We start from the raw sequence: 21,767 nt of genomic DNA on the forward strand, positions 1-21,767 counted from the left end.
ATGGGGCCTTTGCAGCAAGGCTTCTCACAGACTGGAATTATGTTTTCAGTGGAGGCTGGGTTCTCCTTGGTAGGATCACATGTGGTGGGGGAGGCTCTGCTTCCAGACTCACCCATGGGGTTGCTATCAGGATCACTTCCTTGCAGGGTGTTGGACTCAGGTACCCTCAGCCCCTCACTGGCTGTGGGCTGGAAGCCACCCTCGGTCCCCGGCCGCTGGGCCTCCGTGGCAGCTGGCTGTCCAAGGGGGAGCAGGCAAGAAGAGCCAGGGAGAGATCGTGAGGAAGACAGCAGAGCCAGCCTTCTGGGACCTACTCATGGGGGCGCCTCCCACCACTTTGCTGTTGGCTATTATGAAGCCAGTCACTAGGAGACAAGCTGTCCCCTGAGAAGGAGCCATGGGGACCCCAGGGAGGCACCTGAGAAGCCTGCACAGTGGATAAAGTAGAGGACGCTCCAGCTCAGACCGCAGGGCCTGAAGACCCTGCTCGGGGAGATTTCTGGGTGGCAGTGAGAGACCTGGAAGGGCTTCTTGGTGTCCCTTGATGGCACACACGCCCCTGCCCGTCCCTGCTGTGGTTAAATGGGCTTCTCTCCACCCGAAGTGCTCTGCAGTCTCTCCTGAAATACACACTCAGCGACTCATCATCTGAAGGATTATTTTCTTCTGCGAAAATTTTTGACTTTTGTTTTAACACTGAAACATTACCAACTAGAAGCCAAAGAGCTAGAGGATGACAGGGAAAGCCTATGAGCAAATTTGTAAGAACATGTACCAGGTATTGCTGTGTGACACCTGCTGGAAGGGGGTGTTCTGACCCTGGGGAAGGGGGCGACATACTTCGGGTGCCTTCCATGCATCGGGCTCATAGGTAGAAGCAGGACGGTGATTTGTCTCTTTGTTCTTAGTTCAGGCCTTAGACCAGGTGCAATGAGATTGGACGGTTTTCTTTCTTTCTTTCTTTTTTCTTTTTTTCTTTCTTTCTCTTTCTTCCTTCCTTCCTTCCTTCCTTCCTTCCTTCCTTCCTTCCTTCCTTCCTTCCTTCCTTCCTTCCTTCCTTCATCCCTCCCTCCCTCCCTCCCTCCCTTCCTTCCCTCCCTCCCTCCCTCCTTCCTTCCTTCCTTCCTTTCTTCCTTCTTCTTTCCTTCCTTTCTTCTTTCCTTCTTTCTTTCTTCCTTTTTTTTTTTTTTTTAAAGAATGAACAAAGATTTCATTAGGTGCTGCTGGCTGCAAAGGAGGAGTTACACTGTTAACTGCCACAGCCTCTGGGGTTGTTCTAACCGCCAGATGCGCTCTGACAGCATAATGACAGCCCCAATGACTGATTAATAAATACGTCCTGAGTATAAGAATGATGGTCAAAATCCTGGTGGTCAACGAATTTCCTCCCTTAACATGACCTTGGAAATAGGGACAAAGGGCTGATGAGCCTCCAGAAACTAAATCCTGGTCTCAGGTAGGCTCAGCCTCATGCTTACGGGGAAGGAGCGTTTTGCAGACCTGCGTTAGTGATTGGGAAGGGGCTGGGTGCCTAACGAGAAAACGCTGCGTGATTTGTAACAGGTGCAGGCAGTTCAGTTTTAATTACCGATGACAACGTTCTGCAAGGTGACGGGCAACCATGTTTCAGAAGTGAAACGAGGAGCTGTCAGCAGAGCGCCTTCAGGCTGTCTTTGTGGAAGCTCAGATGACCACAGCATTCTTGCTGCCTCGTGTTTGAGCCATTTTGGGGGCGACAGAGAAGTGGAACTTGAGTGCATGGGAACAGAAACCTAAAGTATATTTTGCTTTCTTAAGAAAAAGGGGCCAAGCGGAGGGTAGCTCCCCCTTTGGAACGTGGCGTCCGGCTGGCAGTGACCAGGGAGCATTGCTGGCCTTGCTGGGCTTTCTCTCCAGAGCAGAGGCTTCGGCCAGCAGTCCAGGCAGCCTGGGGTGGGGGTGGGGGGGTCACCCCTTCAAATGCAAACATAGTCCACCTGGATTCAGTAAGGGGTTTTCACCATAGTGGTGCTATTGGACATTCAGTGTGGGGATACTGGAAACATCATTGAGGCCAGAGTCTTGAAAGTGCAAGGCAGAGATCTCTCATCTCCTGGGAATATGTAGTTCCCTGAAGTATAAGCCGCACTAACAGTGTGTCAGACCCAGCCCAGACCCCGAGGTCGTGAGGTCATGGGAGGCCAGAGAGACCAATACCCACCCTTAGGCTCAGGCCTCCTGCATCCGGCTCCCGGGGCCCCTTCCTCAGGCCAGTGTCCAGCAGCATTGGGAACACGGTCGCCCATGTTAGGTTTCCCCTCCGATGTTCCTTTATTACCCACACAAACTTTTTATCCTACCTGAACTTCTAAAAACCCATACCTACGCACATGTAGCCCGAGGGAACCATTGTGTCCATTTTGTCATTTCTGTTGCTTGGCACTCCCCCCAAAGCCGGGAGACCCAATTGACATGCAAGGGGCTGAGGTCTAAATGACCCTCGCCTGTGACTGCCGCCCTTGGCCGCTTTATGGAACGAAGAAACATGGTGTCACGGTTTCCAAGATGTATTTTTTCCAGAAAGCAAGACCTGAGAGTTGCTGCCAACAAGTGTGTGTTATTTCTGTGCTGCTTTTCCTTCGTAAATCTCATCCCATAAACCATGGCGGAGCTCTGGTGGCCCCGCTGTCTGCCCCGCCCCTTCTACCTGTTCATGCGTCGGGCGCCTTGGCCCTCATCCACTGCTGTTCAGCTTGTTTTGAAATGGTGTGCATGTGGTGGCCAGTGGAGGGGGAAGGGGAAAAAGCCCACACCACAAAATCAAAGAGAATTATGGAGTGGGGCAGGAAGCTCATTTTGTTTAATTAAAATGACCAATGGAGCTGTTTGGGATTCTGCAGTTTAGTCTTATTCATTAAAGAACTCCTGCTGAGCCGTCCTTACGTGTTTAAGAGGCAGATTATTGTTTTTCTTAGCATGTGGGCAAGGGCTGGTTGGATGTTATTGATTTATTTAGAATGAGAAAGCTCGGCTTGAAGCAGAACGGTATCTCCTTAAACCGACCAATGCCTGAGCTTCGCACTGCGCCTGGGGACCTGCTTCAGGTCACCTGTTCTTAAAATGGGAAGGTTGGCTCCATCATCTGGACCCTCTGATTCCTTCCGGCTCTCAACCTGATTTAGTATTGGGTGGGCCCAGCAGCCCACGTAGTTTTTTTCCCCATAGAATAAGACACATTTTTCATTGTCACCAATAACTTTGTTGACTTGGAGATTTGGAGTACGCCGGCTGTCTCCCACTATTGGCTTCTGGTGGGTAGAGGCCAGAGGTGCTGCTAAACAGCTTCCAAAGCATAAGACAGCCCCGCAGCAAAGGATTGTTTGGCCGAAGTGGCAACAGTACTGAGGAACTTTGCAAACCACTTTGGTCACGTTCCGTCAGTCACAGCACCTTCTCCCTACACGGCACACAGCGTTTTGTGTTTCAGTTGTGTTTTGACTTTTCTTGAAATAACAAAGCATAATATGCCGAAAATGTTGCGCATCTTCTTCCATCTTCAATATTAAGCTGGCAACATAAAAATTCACCAGTTTTGATAAGGTTTTTCTAATGCACACTGATAGGACAGCTGCGACAATACAGTCTAACAAAATTGTTTGGCATGAAGCTAGAAACAACTAAGCTCTACCAGAGCCGTCATATGAAAAAAAACTAAGGGAACTTTTTTGGCCAACCCAAGGGCATAACCACAATGCAACATCAACCAGTTTTCATCTTAAACAACAGCACAATTTTTTTTTTTTTTAATAAAGAGGTTACCTTTATAGCTAGATATTTCATAGGGCTCTGAACAGTTATTATTTAATGCAGGAAAACAAGAAGGTGACTAAGATAATTAATAGATCACCTCCATTCCCAGCTCATTCTTAGGTAATGATTCAGGCGTAGAAGGGGAAAGTATTCTCAAAAACCGTCTTTCATGCCGTTACCCACCGCGTAAGAACCAAGAGGGACCCCAGGGTAAAGCCCTCCATGGGACTGGCGCACGAGCCCACAGTTCCAGGGATCCTGGGGGTTCCCACGGAGTCCCTCAGCAGAGGGGAGCATGCTAATGTGCAGACTGTTACTTTCCAAGTATATTGCAGATCTGAGGAAAGACAACTGAAAAACAACTACGTTCTTATCATCACAACTAAACTGGGTGTTTCGGTGAGTAGGTTAGTTAGATTTAGATTGTCTAGGTTCCTTAAATGTCATTTTAAAGACTTTTGAGTCAGTGTTGGGCGTAACCCCAAAATGCACGTATTTGGAAATATCACTATCGATGAACGTGTCAATGTTTTTATGTTCTGTTGAGCCTTTGCTCAGCCAAGACATTTCAGCTTTGACCCCAGATCAGGCCGCCTGGGACGCGGGAGGGAGCATGTACTGACCGGCTGTGCCACGCGCCTCCAGTGCCCCATGCGCCCAGGCTCCTGCGCAGCCCAGAGAAGTGGACGGACGCTGTCATTTGGCCCCTTTTACAGATGCGGCTTGTCCCGTGGCTCCTAGGTGGCGGAGCTGCTGTTTGGACTCAGGCGGTTTTGCACCATATTCATGCTCTTAACCAAATTGCTGTCTTTGAATGCGGGTCCGTGTGTTATAAGAACAGTTATGATAAAGGAGAAACATTTCCCAAGAGCATGTTACTGTCAGATGGGCCAAGGTGGACTGGTGAGAGCAAACTTGAGACTATTTATAATGATAGTCAAATATATGGAACATAAAGTTTGTCATTTACAACATTCCCTCACTTATCGCGGGGATTATGTTCCAGACCCCCGCGCGATGGAGGAACCTTACATGTATTCTACACTCTTAAAACTACGTAGCTTTTAACAACACACGTATACAGGACCGCAAAATCCTGCGATAGAGCGAAAAACCCATGATAAATAATTAAATATAATATTTTAAAAATCCCACGATACAGTGAGGCCGTGATAAGTGAACTGTGATATAGAGAGGGACCACTTGTATTTTTAAAACTTTTTCATCTCCCCAAAGAGAACCTCTGTGTCCAGTAGGCAGTAATTCCCCATTCCTCCTCCCTCCACTCCAGGCCCAAGAACCCCCTCATTTACTTTCTGTCTCTGATGTAGGTATCTCAGGTGGGATCATAGAGCATTTGTCCTTCCGTTTCTGGCTTATTTCACTTAATATGTTTAAGGTTCTTCCAGGTTGTTGTGTGAATTGGAACGCCATTCCATTTTACGGCTCAGTGATATTGCATCTTATGAATGGACCACATTTTGTTTATCGGTTCATCTATTAATGGACACCTAGGCTGCTTCGGCCTTTTGCCTATTGTGAACGATGCAGCTGTGCACATTAGTGCACAAGTCCCCGCTTTCGGCTCCTTTGGGTCTACACCTGGGAGTGGAATCGCGCTTTGCCCCCAGGGCGCCTTTCTGCAGGGACCCAACAGCTAAGAGAACAGCCTTGGCATTTTGCAGTTCACTTCCCATGTCTTCTGGAGAGGCCCATGGATTGTGACCTGTGTGGAGGGAAGAGTCTCTCCCGTTGCCGAGAGGATCAGAGTTCGCCCTGTCCTCTGCTGGGGACACCTCCTGAAAAGCAAACTTCTTGGCAGTTAAGCATTAGACAGGTGTTGGCTCCCTCCCCGGCTGCGGGGTGACAAGCAGCAACCGGGGCCACAGCCTTGACTCAGGCAAGCCCAGTTCCTGCGCACACATCCAGAAGGGATGGCTTGGAGCCCCCCTGGGACCTGCTGACCACTGGGGTCTGGCACGGGAGAGTAAGGTTCTGTGCGTCCCAACGACAGACGAGTGGTCTCTGGTGAAATGTAGTCTATGGCGCTGTGATGAAGACCGCGGTTAAAGGCCCTGAAGCGCTTGCGGACCCTGAGACCTGTGGAAGGAAGTCTTGGCTGTGTTTATTTGCATGTGGACGTAGTGTTCATCCACTTGGCACGGAGTACCACTTTCCTTCCAGCTTCTGGGTGTTTATTCCGCTGGTTATCGAACACTTGGGTATTTGGAAATGTCTGGATTTTTTTTTTTTTTTTTTTCCTTTGCAATGTGGAAACCAAACTTTGACCTTTTACCTTTCCACCTGGGTGTTTGGTGTCATCATACAAATGGAATCTACATTCCCAGTTGTCACCTGAAGGTAGCTGGGGGTTAAACAGGCACCTTGGAAGATTTAGGTAACAAAAGAATTCCGAGAAAAACCTGTCTGGGCCACTTCTGTCTTCGGGATGACAGGCTGTGGAATGTTGGTGGAGCCCGGTTTTTGTATTGCAAGCCAGGGAGTTGAGGCCATTAGCTCCAATCTGCTTTGTTTTGGCATGGAGGCGGTGTTTTAAAAAGTCTTTAGTGAATCTAGTTTTGAAGCCTTCTGCTCTCATTCTGTTCCTTGGCAGATGAAAAATAAGGACGAATTCCACAAAGATTTGGCCCTGGGCAGGGATGAAAAAAGAGGGGCGCATGTGTTGGTCGGTTCAGGATTTCTCTTCTCTGGCTTTCGTGTGTCTTCCAGAAGGACTAGTTCTGCAGAGGAGCATCCCCTACTGACCGGAAGCCCTTGGGGGTGTGTGTGTGGGTGTGTGTGTACGTACGCACAAGATTTCTGTTTAAATTTGAAATTGAAAATGAGAAGAAAGGAGGTATTTCTAATCTTACCACTTAATTATAGAAAGTATGTTGCTCACCATGTAACACATTCTCTTTCTGATTTTAGCTATTTATACAGACATGCTTATTGATTCAGGCCTATGTATACCATGGCGCTGTGTATCCATGTGCATTTTTTTTTTTTTTTTTTTACAAAATGGGGTCATGAATATACATATTGTATTTAGCCCACTTCTTTTTCCATTTATCAATAACCACTGATAGCTTACCAAGTCGGAACATAAGACTGCCTCATTTTTAAGTGACCGTATGCTCTTCTGTGGGAAGGAGCTACACACTGGTTTATATAGGACAAGCTGGACGTCATTAATGACCCCTCCTGACGGATTCCTGGGCTTTGCTGTTACAGATGGTGCTTGAAGCAATAGCCTTGTCCGTGGGCCTTGAAGTCGTCCTGCTATTTTCTCGATAGGCTAGATTTCTAGAGGAAGAATTCACTGGGCTGAAGAAAATGTGGGTTGTGATTTTTAATAGGCACTACCCAGTGATTTTGTAGAAAGCTGCTTCTCCCTATTCGTTTCCATTCTCTGTTTGAGTGTCTGTTTCTGTCACCGTCACCAGGTACTCAGGGATGCCGATCTTTCTAATTTTTGTTAATCAGCTGGTGAAGAACACGGTCTCATTATTGTTTTAATTTGCATTTGCTTGATGTTAATGAGGCTCAGCATCTTTGCATATGTTTATTGGGTTATTACATCCCCTCTTCTGTGGAAGCAAAGCTGGTGTCCATGCCTTTGACCCACCTGGCAGAAAAACGGAGGAATTTAGGAACACAGGTTGAAGAGGATCTTATGTGTTTGTTCGAAAGGTGGTTTCTCTCTGTTTGCACTCAGTATTTACGAAAACACCACCACCAAAACCTTGGTGCCTTTGCTCCCCGCCTTTCTGGGGTCACTGTCTGTGGTCTTAGCTTCTCACAAAGCCACCACTGTTAATCGTAGGACGTCCCCTCCACAGCGATCAAGCAGTCCCACTGTCGTTGGCTTCTGAGGCCATCCACTTGGAAAGTGCCACAGCTCATAAAATTTGGGCTTGGCAGTTAGGTCAAAGCATCGTGCTGGAGCAGAGGTGGAAGAAAATAAATATTGACAGTCCTGCAAGGAGCAGTATTGATTGCGTGCTAAGGTCTCTGGCAGGACAGGAACACTTTGTTTGGTAACCAGGTTTCTCTTGTGAAAGAATTGGATAAATGTTAACTTATTAGTGTTTGTGGTGCGTCTCCAGGAGGTGAGGATTCAGGAGCACCTGCCCTTGAAGAGGGCTCCTACGTGGGTGGAAAGCCTGTATGCCCTGGGTTAAAAATGGCAGTGGTGTGCCGGGCTGCGTGTGCCAAGATTAATGTCTTGGGCCGAGGCAGATGATGCTGCCTCTGTCAGCTCAGGTTCAGCTCCATTTGGAGCGCTCCACGTGCCAAATCTGGATCCAGACGCGAGAGAGACATCGAATGTTTGGATGGGGCCCAGAGGCAGGCACTAGCCATGATTAAGGGCTTACGGGCATGACATTTGAGTAAGGGCTCAAAGGACTGAATATTTACCGCAGGGCTAAATGCTGGATTATGGGGCTTGGTGACGTTGGGGTCTCTGGCTTCACCCCGAAGTTGCCCGCCAGCAGAGTCCCATTCCTGAAACCCCGGAGAGCCTGGGGAGAGGGAGGGTCTCGCCGTGGGCCCATTGGCCTGGAGTTAGTGAAGGAGCTAGTACTGCCTCTCAGGCTCCGATCTCACAGCTCTGGCACAGCACTCAGGGGCCAGGGTTTAGAGTTTTCACTGCACTGGAAAATGTAGCGCTCACATCTTCTCCTTCAGAACGCCCCTTCCATGCTTTCTGCACGGGAGGTGCTGATCCTTCCTAGGAGGGAGGTCCCTCTTGTTTCGGTTCTGCCGCAAGCCTGTGGCCCAGTCGGGGGCAGAAAGTGGGTGTTCTCTGAGGCAGAGTAGGTCTGTGCCTTCAGGTTTGTTTCACTGCCAGACATTTCACTCGTAACAGTGAGAACGTGTGTCCGCCATCAGCTCCCTGATGTTGGACTCTGAAACAACCTCTGTGGTTATTCAGGGGGGTTGGTGACAGGCAGCAGCCAAAGCGTGGTGAGTGTCTGCTCAGAACCCCGTCTAAATTCATTGCTTGTACTCCTGTCAAGGAGAGCCTGGCCTTTCCCCCCATGATTCTTCCAAAGGCTGTAGGTGATGAGCAGTGATATTGTGATTATTATTATTATTTTAATCCTCACCTGAGGATATGTCTATTGATTTTAGAGAGAGAGGAAGAGAGAGAGAGACAAAGAGAGAGAGAACGAGAAATCAATTTGTCGTTCTATTTAGTTATGCATTCATTGGTTGATTCTTCAGCCTTAGTGTTTCAGGATGATGCTCTAACCACCTGAGCTACCCGGCCGGGCGATCTTGTTTTAGAACTCCCCTCTGCAGTAATGGCTTGCGTAGAACTGACGCCTGGCATGAGGAAGGTTGTACTCTATGGCTGTTGGTATTTCTGCTGGTACCAGTTTCAAAGTGGACGGCTGCTTTCATAGTGGAGCGCTCATGAGAGGACTTCGTTCTCAGTTTGGTTCCTTGAGTCACTCGTGTGCATGTGACGGCTCTGCTGGCATTATCGGTTTTTATGTGATTAAGGCAGAAAACCCTTGCAATCATTCAGAAGGTCAGTTGAAATTCCTGAACTGATAGTTAAAATTAGCAGGGCCTGGCTTTTTTTTTTTTTTTTTTTTTTCCCTTTTCATTTCTCCAGTGTGCCTTGTCCAAAATACCTTTACAGAATGATTTGGAATTGGAGAGAAATATTAAAGCCTTAAATCCAAAAGGTAAAAAATCTGCATTTGGTCCTCATAAGGAAAAAATCATGCTTGTTTGAAAATTTGAGTCTATTAAAATATTTTCAAAGCAAGGTGGGGACAGCGGAGTCCAGTCTGTTTGCATGTTGACGGAACTGTGGGGAGGAATCACAACTCCTTATTTTCACATGTGCTGCTTATCTCTGAGACGTCTCAAGGAGTTTATAAACAGATAGATATACAACTTCAGTTTCCTAAGGATTCATTGCTCCCATATTTGGAATTCTGAGTATATTTCTCAGGAATATGTAGCATCTATTCAGCTTGCACCAGAGACGAGAGCTGAAACTTCTTGAGACTTCCAGACAGTATCTGGGGCCCATGGAGGGGGGGGGAGATGAGAAGCTTTCCAACCAGAAGCCTCCAGAAACAATCACAGCACCTCCCTTGTGGGCTCTGTGGGAGATCTGAGTCAGCAGAGGCGGGGAGGGGTGCGCAGAGCGGGGCCTGGCGGACAGAAAGTGCTCCCTGGTGTTGGCCCTGACGGTCCTTGGTGCCTGCGGGCTGGGCGGATGAGCGGCGTGGTAACTCACTGTCCCTGGGCTCCCATCCTGTGTGTGCTCACGCCCCAGCCCCCTGGCTCCTCTGGAAGGAACCCTCCAGCCCACGGCCTCACAGACTCGCCCCGCGTACTCTGGGACACCCGAACACGTCCGTGTCCGCCTGCTCAGTGTTCACCGCGATGGAATTGCTGTTTCTCCTTGTCACCGTTCTGAGTACTTCCTAAGAGGACAATTTCGAATTTAGGGAGGATTCTTCTCTTTCCCTTCCCTGTCTCCCCCGACGTTTTGAATCAAGAAAGCAAAGTCCCTGGTATTCTGTGCTGATTGTTAAAGAACCACCTCTCCTTTGGCCTTTCCAGGTACGGAACCAGCACTGGAGTCTCATCATGGAAAGCGTGGTCCCGTCCGACAAAGGGAACTACACCTGTGTGGTAGAGAACGAATACGGGTCCATCAATCACACCTACCACCTCGACGTTGTCGGTGAGTGTGCCCCCCACCCCCCAGCGGCAGCTCCTCGCCCCCTGCTGTGCGCGACACAGTCGGTTCAAGGAGCCTCAGTTCCTTTCCCTCCTTTCGAAACACAAGCTGTCATTTGAGAAGGACGCTTCTGTCACTTGACAATGTTCTGTTTCCTGATAAGCCAGGTTGTATGTGTGTTGCGTGATCCCCTTCGCTCCCTAGTGTCCTCTCGTATAAAATGGACATGGTTTGAAACCTGCTGACGTTTTGGAAGCTGAATTACGCTGAGAAGTGCTGGCGTGTGTGGGGCAGGGGGCACAGCTGTGCTGGAGGAGAGCTTGTTTTTAAAAGAGGGGCCACGTTGGGTAAAGGGGGGCAGCTGAATGACGCTGGCTGGAGAGTGAAGGTAAACCGACCTACCTCTCATGATGACTGAGCTTACAGCTGGCTGGAGGGACTCTTCGGTCCCATCCGAAGGAGGTCGTTAGGCGCTACAAGTTCAATGTTTGTCCAGAGCTGCTGTTCCTTCTGTGAAAAGGGAACCCTATGTATGGGCTTCTAAATACCTTTTTATCAAAGCGCTTTTTAAATTAAATATTTTAACATCACATAACCCATCGTCCTGGGAACCCAGATTTTCTCCCGCCTTGCCTCTTACTAGGATGGGTTTTGCTATAAACTATTAAGAAGGGGTGTGTCTGTGTCTTGTTTGAGGATTGATAACGCAGGGAACGATGTGGCGGTCCTGTGTCACTGTTGCGGGGATCTTTTATTTTTTTTTTTTTGTCATCTATCCTGACTCAATATTGTCACCTTTCCTTGAGTCCCTGCTGTAGGTTACCTTATCAGATTGTCCTTTTCCATGTGCGGGTTGCTGACTCCTGCTGAGGTCTCAACTCAAAGTTCCCTTGACTCGTTTAGCCAAAGGGATTTCCCCTTTGTGATGCTGCAGGCCCGGCCTGCCCCCTGCATGTCTACAAACAAGGCTTCTCTCCATCAACAGACTCTAGGCTCTATGATATTGGAGTTTCCTGAAGAGCCATTAAAAGTTTGTTCCAAAAGCTTGATTAACCAGATTACATAGATTTGGTTAATTGAAGTGTTCGGTGAACTGAAAATTAAACAGAAAACCATTTTGATTTCCCATCCAGCTAAAGTAGATTAAATCCATAAGAGACTCTGCCTTAGAAAGCATAGTATGGCCTTTACTTGCATTTGTATGGAAGTATTCAGTGAAAAAAGTATTTGTGACATTTTGTTTTGGTTAGTTAGAAGGTTTTTGTAGACTATAGGTCCTATGGATATTCATAAAAGACAGATATTTATGGAATGTTTCTTAGTGGGAATTACTGTGCACAGAGATTTAACAAAATAAACATGAAGGAAAGGAACCCTCAAATACGAGAAGACAGGGGCTCACAGTCGCTTTGGCACTGATGCACTATAAATCGATAGTTCAAAGAGCACATGATTAGGATTTCACTCTGGGCCTCCTGCATCCTGAACTTGACCTGAAAGTGTTTCTATTTCAGGAAAGAAAAATTCAGGGCTAAACGTTCTAAACGCCTAATCTCGAAAATAGGTAATTTATTGTGGGAATAAAACAATGGTGCCAGAGCCGTTCTGGGGGTTTCCGGCTTTGCTTAGGTCTCCCCGTCCTGCATCAGGATTGGTTGGGGCCATTCCAGGTGTTGGGAGTCACGGCGCGGCCACTCCAGCCAGGGCCGCTGCTCACAGCCGGTTCCAGCTCTGGTTGTTATGTGAAACATTCACAGGCCCCTCACCCCACCGCCCCTTCCAGCGTCCTGGCAGCCGTCTCTCTGGGAAGCCCTGCAGCCCCTGGGAGAGTTGGGGCTCGGATTGGAATCGGGCTGCTGAGTAATGGAGTTGTGCTGTCTGATGTTAATCCCCGGGCAGTCGGTCTTGCTGAAAAGAGCACATGATTCACTGGTGTAACGTGCAGGGAGCGCAGAGCGTATGGAGTAATGCAGAGAAAGGCCCGATTATGTCACAGCTTTGGGAGCTCGCCCAGCCCGACGTGGGCCAGTAATGACACAATGCTGGTTGGGAATATCCATTAAAGCTCAACCCGAATAATTTTCCAAGCCCTGAACTCTCTTTATAAATGGAAGCCAAGAGTCAGTCGAGTATAAGACATTTCAGGAAAGATGGAGGTGTGAAATACTCTCATCTTTGCTCAAAACCCTAGTAATGGCTTTGAGAAGCACTAATAAAATAAGAATCGAGCCAGCCAAAGAGTCTCGTATAGCCTTACAGGGTTGGCAGCCAGGCGTTCTGAACATCACGGCCATGGAAACAAAGGGGATTTAGGCTGGAGCAGGAATTGCTGGTGGCCCACGGGTCCAAGTTTAATATGTGGCTGTGTGATCACAGCTTCTCAGCTACGTCTCTGTTTCACAGTCAGGCTGGACCAGCGGACGTTCACATCCTCCGAGGCTTTATTTCTGTTGCTATGATACATAGGTTTGTGGTCCAGATATGACGGAGCATCGAGACGGGTGAGCTCTCTTTATTGACATTCTTCCTCGGCAAGGCATTCCCAGAAGCACTTTATGTAAAAGCCGTGTAATTTAAGTGGCATTCTTGTGTTCTGGAATTAAACAGGACACCATTGTTGTATGGGAGGGAAGCGCTTTTGTTTGGGGGAGCCCTCTTTAGGAGCCTTGCGTGATCCTCATTAAAATTGACACCATTACTTTCCAGCCATTTCCCTGCAGGGGAAAATGAGCGTGAAGTTCCTCATTTCGGTAATTGTGGCGCTAGCAAAATGGGCTTCCCTCCGAGCACTGGCTCCGGGAGGTGCTAAGTCTTTGCCCTGGTTTGTCAGTGAATGAGGCCCCGGCGCTGGGTTCTGGCCGGGGCCTGCCACCGAGAGGCTGCAACCTTGGAGCCATCATTTCACGTTCGGTTTCACGATCCTTATGGATCCAACGCCAAAGACCCCCTGACAGGACAGAAAGAAAGACAGCGTGGTATCGTGGAGAGGGAGGCAAGTCTGTCAGCCCACACTTGGGGACACCAAGCAAATCAGATAGTCCCTTGGCTTTTCTGAGCCTCTCTTTCCTCTTCCATAAAATAGGAATGACGATACGCATCTCATTCCTGTTGAAGGGTCCCGGGGCCACTCTAACAAGTGACCACAAGCTAGCTGGCTCAGAACAACAGCAAGGTGTCCTGTCTCAGTTCTGGAAGCCAGAACTCTGAAGTCAAGGTGGCCTCCGGCTTGGTTCCTTCTCTGGAGACCCTGAGGGGGAACCCGTCACACGCCTCTCCCAGCTGCTGGTGGCTGTTGTCAACCCTCGGCTTGTAGACACATCACTTCAGTCTCTGTCCCTGTCTTCCTGTGGCCTCCTCTGTCTCAAACCTGCCTCTATCTTTCCCTTTAAGGACACCTGTCATTGGAATTAGGGCTCACCCGAAGTCCAGGATGAACACAGCTGGAGATCCTTAGTTCCGGGGACCCTGTTTTCCAAACGGGGTCGCGTTCGCAGGTTCCGGGTTTAGGGCTTCTGTGTTGGGGGCCGTCGCTGAACCCACACCCGTGGTTATGGGGAATCAGTTGGGTTAACAGATGAAAACACCAAATTGACACCTCAGTGGCCAGCCGCTGGCGTCCTCCCCGCCAGGCTGCTTGCTTTTTTTTTTTGGAAGGTCTGTAGGAATTTTTAAAAAATATATTTTTATTTTCCAGTGACAGTTAACGTAGATTCTTATGTTAATTTCAGGTGTGACAACATAGTGTGTAGGCATCTGTGTAGCTGACAAAGTGATTCCTCCGGTGTATCTAGTCCCCATCTGATACCATCCAACTTCAGTAACTCTTCCTAGACTCAGTGCGAAGTTGATTAAACGGACTGAGCACCATGCTGGGGCCAACGGGCGACGGCCAGCGGTTAGTGGCGAGGCCCGCACGTCCCGCGGAGGTCTCCGCCGTCGGTCAGTGCTGTCGCCCAGGCTGTCCCGGCACCGATAGGGTTGCTGGGTGTCCAGAGGAGGAGCATAGGTTTTGAGGCTCCAAATCCACCAACTTGGCCCTCGTCGCCACCTCTCACCCCGTTTCCAGTTGGGGAAATTCAGGTTTGGGGTGTGGAGGGGATAAGTGACGTGCTAAGGGCCTGAGGGAACTCCAGAGCCGGGGCCTCCACTGGGTTTTCTCAGATCCTAGATTAACGCTCTGCGTACCACAGACTCCCGTTGGGTTTGAGGTCGGCTGGGCTGAGGACCAGCGTCGATCAGCGTCGTCCAGCGGCTGTGGCCCGGCTCTAAAAAGGCCTGCTCTCACCCCCAGCCCCTGGTCAGCTCTTTGTTACAAAAAATGTACACACGGGAGAGAGTCGGAGGACATGGAGGTGTTCCAAAGACCGGTGGCTCCTTCTTACTCACATGGAATCGTTGGCTTTGAATTAACATTTTCCTTTTAGGGGGTGCTCAGTTCTGCCATCCCAGAGACCAAGATGACTTTTGAGCTTTTCACCCGACATTGGATATCTTGGGGGACAGAGTGCAGTGGATGTGGAAACGGTGCCTCTGGATTCGCCAAGGGCAGCTGTGCCTTCTCTTCTACCCAGCTAACTTTCCAGAAATGTGTCCTCCCCTGGGCCAAGAGCTGTGAGCAGCAGACAGCGTCTTGGGGGCTGGGTGGCAGCCCATCAGGGGCCAAGCCTCCCTTCTGGCTGCGTGGGGACCCCTCAGGCCTCCTCACCAGCCCCGACTTGCTCAGCAGCAGACCAGAATGGCGCTGTTGACTCGTCCTTGACATAAATCCGCTGTAACGCGGCTCCAGACATGACGGGACGCGGCCCGAAAGCTTGAAGGAATTCGTCCCCGTGCTGACGCCCCTCGGGTGTGTATTCGGGAGGAGGGGAGCGTCTTTCTTCCAGGCACTGACTGATAAGCCTGGCTGTGGGCTCCACACCTGGCACCGAGCTTCTGGCAGCCCGTCCCCAGTCGGAGAAGGAGAAATTGCGCAAATTGTTTACCGCTCGGGGCAGCCTCTGCCCCGGGAAGACAAAGGCTCCAGTGTGATCCCAGAGCAGAGGGAAAGGGGACGGGGGCAGCTTGGAGTCCTCCAGCCACACTTCTCCAGTTTGAATTTTAGACCCTTTTTTTTTTTGTTTTTTTTTTGGCTTTAGAACAAAGTAGCATTTCAGTAAATGAAGAGATGGTGGCCTTGTTAATTAATCAACTGGATTATTACCGAAGTTGTTGAAATGAGGATCGTCCCTGCTCACTTGCTCCTTATGGAAGACCCCTCTCCGTCCTGGGTTCCGTCACACCATGGCTTCTGGACAAAGCCCTGGTTGCCCTGCGTGATGAGGGGTGACTGGTCGTTTGCAGTGTCTGCACCGCACCATGTGTCGGAGGTGCTCACGCATCGGCCACCGGGCCCTCTCCGGCTCAGTCGCAATGTGTGTGCGTCCCTTCCCCTCATGCCGCTTGCAGCAGCCCAGCCTCACCCCCCGGAGCCCCTGGCGGTCTGAACTTGAAGCATCGTGACCTGCCAGCTTCCTGGCCCAGCCTCCTTTGGTTTTTCCATATTCAGGATCTTGCTGCCAAATAATTCTTCCCCATGTCTTCCTCGGAGCGTAAGACTGGTGTTTGGCTGATACTGGTTCTGCACGCCAGCCCTAGAGCTGTGAGATGAGCCGTGGGGAGACGGAAAGCCTGTGAGTTTCAGCGGCCGAGGTGCCAGGCCACGTAATGGTCGCGGCCACCGCCTTTGTAACGGGGGCTTGTTTAGCGGACGAGCACCGTGGACCCGGAGCTGCGACTGGGGAGGAAGCCAAGTGTGGGTGCTGCTTCCATGGCTCCAGCATCCGTTGCCTCCTTTCCTGTCTGACGGGAATGCTCCCTCATCGAGCCTCCTCCAACCTCGAGCGCTCTGCAGGTTCTGCTGGAGGGGACATGGGGGGACCGTTCCAATTCTCTTTCCACCCTTTGCCAGCTCTGTGGCCTTGGGAGTCATGGAACCTCTGGGCCTCACTTCCCTCATCTGTAAAATGGGGGTGACGACACCCTTTCCTTGTAAAACCCTTTTGGGAAGACAGTGCATTTTGTCACCTGCATTCATTGGGTGATCCCAGACCTCTCAGCTCTCTGGGCTAAGACACGTGTGCTCACAGCTCAGCCCAGGTCAATGGAAGGGGCCTGCCGCTCCTTTTTCCCAGAGATTTCAAAACTCCCTTTGGTGACTACAGTTTTAATGAGCTTCTGGTTGGTACAGAGCAGGTTTTCATACCTGTTTCACAACCAAGGTTACGGGGGGCAAGAGCTGGTACCAGCCAGAAGCTACTCCTCGCTGGCGATGAGAGCTGGTGGGGTCTGTGGGCGCCAGTCCCTGGGGTCGGAGCGAGCACCCGCTGGCCGGTGTGGATGGGGCGTGTTAGAACTTTGCAGTATCAGCATTTTAACCCAGTTCTTTGGAAGCATCCGTTGCCCTCTGCCCCACAGTTGAGGAAGGACGCTTTATTGATTGTTTTATATTCCCGAAGGGTGCCCAGCCGTGGCGGCTGGCCAGGGGGCGGATGTTTGCCGAATCTTTGACACTAAGTCTCGGGGTGGGCAAAGAGGATGGAGAAGTGTTACAGACAAGTTAATGTCTTACAGAGTTTTGTAAGAAGAGGATTTTGTCACGACACTTGGAAATAATGCAGGTGGGGACAGGGACAGAGCGCGGCCGCTTTCAGAGCATGGGCAGGTGAGCTTGGTGTGGAGATGTCATTTCATTGGTGGAAGTCACGGTGCCCAGTAATGAGCTACAACTCAGCATGACTTCTCTCACCGTGTGCTAAGTGGAAATAAAAGAGAAACAGTTTAATGAGTCGCCTGTATTTGGAATTTTGTGGCCCTTAACATAATCGCAAATTTTGAAGCAAGGAATCTTCAGTTTCTCTCTCTAAACTCACTTATTCTTGCAGCTTCCATTAGCAGCCACCTCCATGAAGTGGAAGGCCCCATTTGGGACGAATGATTCACGCTCTCGTTAAGAGATGAATGCAGACATGCCACCGTGTTCTTGCCTTTTCAAAGGGTTCGTCCCCCAGTGCGCGTGGATGGATCCCCTTCCCGAGAGCACCCCGCTGTTGGACTTGCTGTCTTTGCGTTTTGTTTCATTCCAGTCAGGGAGACGGGAGGGCAGGAACGACCACCCAGTGTTGGGGCAGGAGCGTGGCCCCAACGTAGAGGGCAGGCGAGTGGGAAAGTTGGCTTCTAGAGTCGCTGTCATGTTCCAGCAGAGGGAGGTCACACGCAGGAGGGTCACTCGGGGGGGGGGTTGATGGCGGAGAGGAGGCTGCTGGTGTTGCCGTGGGGGAGATTTTCCATTCTGGGGAAAGACAGGTGAGCAGGTGGGCACATCACCACGGCGGTTTGGAGGGCGAGTCTGGAGCCGAGCCCCGCAGCGGGCATCATCTGTGTTTACGGTATCGTGACAACTAATTCTCTATCTTCCGAGCGCCCTGCACGTGGCTTTGCCCCTCTTCCAGAAGACCCCAAGTGAGAATGTGATAAAGTGGGGACAGAGATACTGGATCTTGATAGAAATTATACTTTTTCTTTCTTTTCGCCTTATAGGATTTCTTCCTTATAGGATCCTCTCAGATAAGGCCTGCAGGAATTCTGTCCATCCCAAGTCCATGCCCAAATCAAAAGGTCAGATGGTCCGCAGACACTGTCCCCATCATGTCCGGATGCCAGTGGTCTTTGGGAGACAGGCATTGGCTGTTATTCTGGAAGGATCTTTCTGAAGCTGTACTTTATTGGAAAAGGGAAGTCCTCATTTTGTTTGGTGCAGGGTATGCTCTGGGCTGAGGCAGAAGAAAGGTGAAGGATTTTTCTCCTTTACATTTTACATTTTGGCCAAAAGAAACAAAACCCTTCTGTGTGGGAAAACGTCACTGACCGGTCAGCAGGGAGGGGCTGGGGTGCAGGCGGCCCGAGACCTCTTGTCGGCTCAGACAGTGAGGGGCGAGGGGTGGATTTCCGATCGGAGCCCTTTGTGGACAAGCTGGGTGGCTCTCGAAGCTTCTCTTCAGGTGATGCTGGGAGCTGGGACTGGCTACAATCACTTTTATTTTCAGTGACTGAGTTTGCCACTAGGAAAACACATGAGGTTTTATTGTTACAAGTTCTCATGTGGTTCCAGCCAAAGGGAGGCATTTTTTGTTTGCTCAGATGGGCTGAGAGCTTTTGCTTCTGCTTGAATCACCCCAGGGACAAAAAAAAAAAAAAAAAGCGAGATTAGGCTGATGGAGTTTTCTAAACTTCTGTGGGAAGAAGACTTCTTATTTTTTAATGGTGAACGTTGGTGAAACCTGTCACCATTATTACCGTGACTATCCTTCCATATCTGGACTCCATTCTTATCCGAGGCCCGCGTGCTGTTCTGTGCCGGACACAGTAGGACTTATTTAAATCCTTCCCTCGTTGGTGGATATTCGGGTGGCCACAGCTTTTGTTTCCCAGTTACAAACGGGGCTGTAATGACAAGCCTTGCACACACCCTTTGTCAGGCATCTGGGTGATATTTTTCCCAGGACAGATGTCTAGAGATAGACTAACTGGATCCTTTTTCATAGATATCAGCACAACATTTGCAACCTAAAGAGCTTCATTCTGTGTGCTGCTCTCTGTGCGGGACTCCCCGATGGTTTGGTTTTTAGCTCCTTTGCAAATCGTTTGAGAAAAGATGCTCTAATTCAGAGTTCAGCCTCAGGAACTTGAGGGGAGGTTTAATTCCTGCCGGGAACTTTTATTTTATTGTTTTAGTCCTCTTCCCATGAAGAAACCCAGCTATGCAGACACCAGCTGATAATCTTGCCTTCCCAAAAGATGTCGCACCCCTGCAGCAAAAGTTGGGGGGTGCTGAGACGCAGGCCCGCAGCTCTCCGGGTGCCTGCCCTCAGCTGTGTTTACCCCATCTCCTCGGGAGGGAGCCTGGCTCCACTGACGTCTGCCTTTTACATCAGGGAAAACCAAGCACAGGGTGGGGAGGGGCCTTGTGTCAGGGGACAGAGAATCTCTCATTTCGTAAACGGGACAGCGTAAACGTGCTTACCCAATTGGGGGGCAGGTTTGCCGTGACCCTAGGAATGTATCTCGTTTACTCTGTGATATATACTGTCACCTTTGCTGTGACTCTCTTCCTTTTTTATTTAAAAGATCTTATTTATTTAGAGAGAGGGGAAGGGAGGGAGGAAGAGGGAGAGAAACTTTAACATGAGAGAGAAACATTGGCTCGTTGCCTCTCCCATGCGCCCCCGCGGGGACCAGGCTCGCATCCCGGGCACGTGACCTGGTCGAGAATCGAACCGGTGACCTTTTTGCTTTGCGGGATGACACTCAGCCACCTGAGCCACACCAGTCGGGGCTGTCTGTCTGTCTGTCTGTCTGTCTCTCCCCCTCCTTCCTCCCTCCTCTTTTGTTTTATTTTTATGGCAGAATAGGAAATGCACTGTTTTAACCATTTTTGAGTGTACGGTTCAGTGGCCTGAGGGTCATTCACGTGGCTGGGCAGCCGTCCCCAGAACTTTCCATCCTCCCACAAGGAAAGGCATTTTTGAACTTGCCCTTGGCATCCCTTGGTGGTCACCAAGGAGTCTCCAGGTCCAGTTTCACTTTTTGAAGGCACAGAGCTCAGGGTATCACCAACATTTGGGGTGTCAGGGACAGGCAGTAGCCCCGCTCCTGTAATTTGCCCGGGACGACCTCCGTGGGCACCCAGCTGGGAGAAGCCACTCAACCCCCAGCCCAGTGACACAGCCCAGGACGTTAATTGGGGAAGGCACTTCACCTCCCAGCTTCGGGCTTTCTGGCCGCCCTGCCTCATGGGGCAAGAACAAAGGAATTAGTGCCGTTTTGCTTCTAGCCTTCCCCATGGGGCAGCCTCCGTGTCACATGGGGCCTTCAGCGCCGGAGGGAAGACACTTCCACCTGCTCCAGACAAGCTCATTCCACAGACTTTGCTCTCTGTGCTGAGGCCCCTGGGCTTTGGAGGAAGCTAGATTCCTAGGCCAATTCCGTAAGACTTTCCAGAATCCGATGTCCAGGCGGGAGGAAGATCAGTGGAGAAAGAACAGCAAACCAGTCACTTTCTACAAAAATGCCCTGTTCCGTAAAAAAAAAAAAAAAAAGCCAGATGCTCAGCATCCCAGTCCACTCCTCTGCTCTAGAAGATGGCAGGCTCAAGGCTTGGGGGTGGGTACTTTGACTCTTTTCTGAACGCTTGGAGGCTCTTTCTCATCCTGTATCCTAACCTTGCGTTTTTCTCCTGATCATTTTTAGTTCTGACGGCCTTCGGTGGCAGTCCCTCCCTGGTGGCTGGAGGAAGCTCAGGGAAAGCATAATTCAGAACCCAGCTAGATTTAGCCTGCGTGGTTGGAGGGCATTAGGCAGAGGCTTGACAAGGCAATGGGCTCATTCTGCTAATTGTCATTAGTGTGTGGTCTTCAGCAGGTGCCTGGGCTCCTCCAACCTCAGAGGGCTTTGATGGGCGTCCCCCTGGGAATCAGGCCTCATGCTAACTGGTTTAGTGTGTTTTTATGCAACAAAAGCAAACCACCGCCCAATCTGGAGGAAAAAAAAAAAAGCTGGGCTGGGCTTAGGAAAAGGAATTCTTGGTTGTTCTCACTTGTCTTCCAAATCACAGTGATCTTTCTTTCTTTCTTCAGCCCCTTGGAGTTGCTAAGAAACTGCCATTTTCGGGGAAGGATAATTAAATTTTGATTTTAACTTAAAGGCAGGGCTGGCCAGGTTGCCTAGGCTCCTTAAATGAATGGGTGTCCGAGAGCAGGAGATTTGCTGTTACCTGATCAATACTGGGCACTTGGTGTGATCTGAGTCTCTCGGCGTTTCCCTGCCAGACAGGGCAGCTTTGAAATGGTTCTTTGTGGCAAGTACTGCTTCTCTTTTCAGGGAGGGATAGTTAGAGGACCGGTGTGTACCCGGAAACCAGCCACGCTGAGCTTGATTAATTTATAGGTGTAATTTAAGAACCTGGTTCTCCTTCTGATCCCGGGATGTGTCGTTCCCCAGGCTGGAGACATGAGGCCTCTCTCTGCTCGCTGGCCATTTTTTATGGCCTTTGCTATGTCAGAGCAAAAGTTGTAGATCTCTTATGAGCAAACATATTATTATGTCCAGAGGAGGACTGGCATGTTATAAAGTTTCAATGGTCAATTAACAATGATTTATTCTTTGTCATTCAGGCACTCCTCTCTCTCCCTCCCTCTCTCTCCCTCTCCCCCCCCCTCCCCGGCCTCTC

The 21,767-nt window shown here is 50.0% G+C and overlaps 1 protein-coding gene across 16 annotated transcripts in view; it reads left to right on the forward strand.

Annotated features, from left to right (window-relative positions):
• Positions 1 to 21,767, forward strand: part of FGFR2 (fibroblast growth factor receptor 2) — a 97,925-nt gene that overhangs the window by 37,108 nt on the left and 39,050 nt on the right. For all 16 annotated transcript variants that reach the window (XM_090278766.1, XM_090278753.1, XM_090278752.1 and 13 more), the window contains one exon: positions 10,384 to 10,507. In XM_090278766.1, the coding sequence (XP_090134892.1) occupies positions 10,384 to 10,507 (124 nt within the window). The remainder of the gene's footprint in view (positions 1 to 10,383; positions 10,508 to 21,767) is intronic.

The sequence above is a fragment of the Furipterus horrens genome, unplaced genomic scaffold, assembly GCF_987537825.1.
Source record: "Furipterus horrens unplaced genomic scaffold, mFurHor1.1.pri manual_scaffold_5, whole genome shotgun sequence".
In the NCBI taxonomy this organism is placed as follows: domain Eukaryota; kingdom Metazoa; phylum Chordata; class Mammalia; order Chiroptera; family Furipteridae; genus Furipterus; species Furipterus horrens.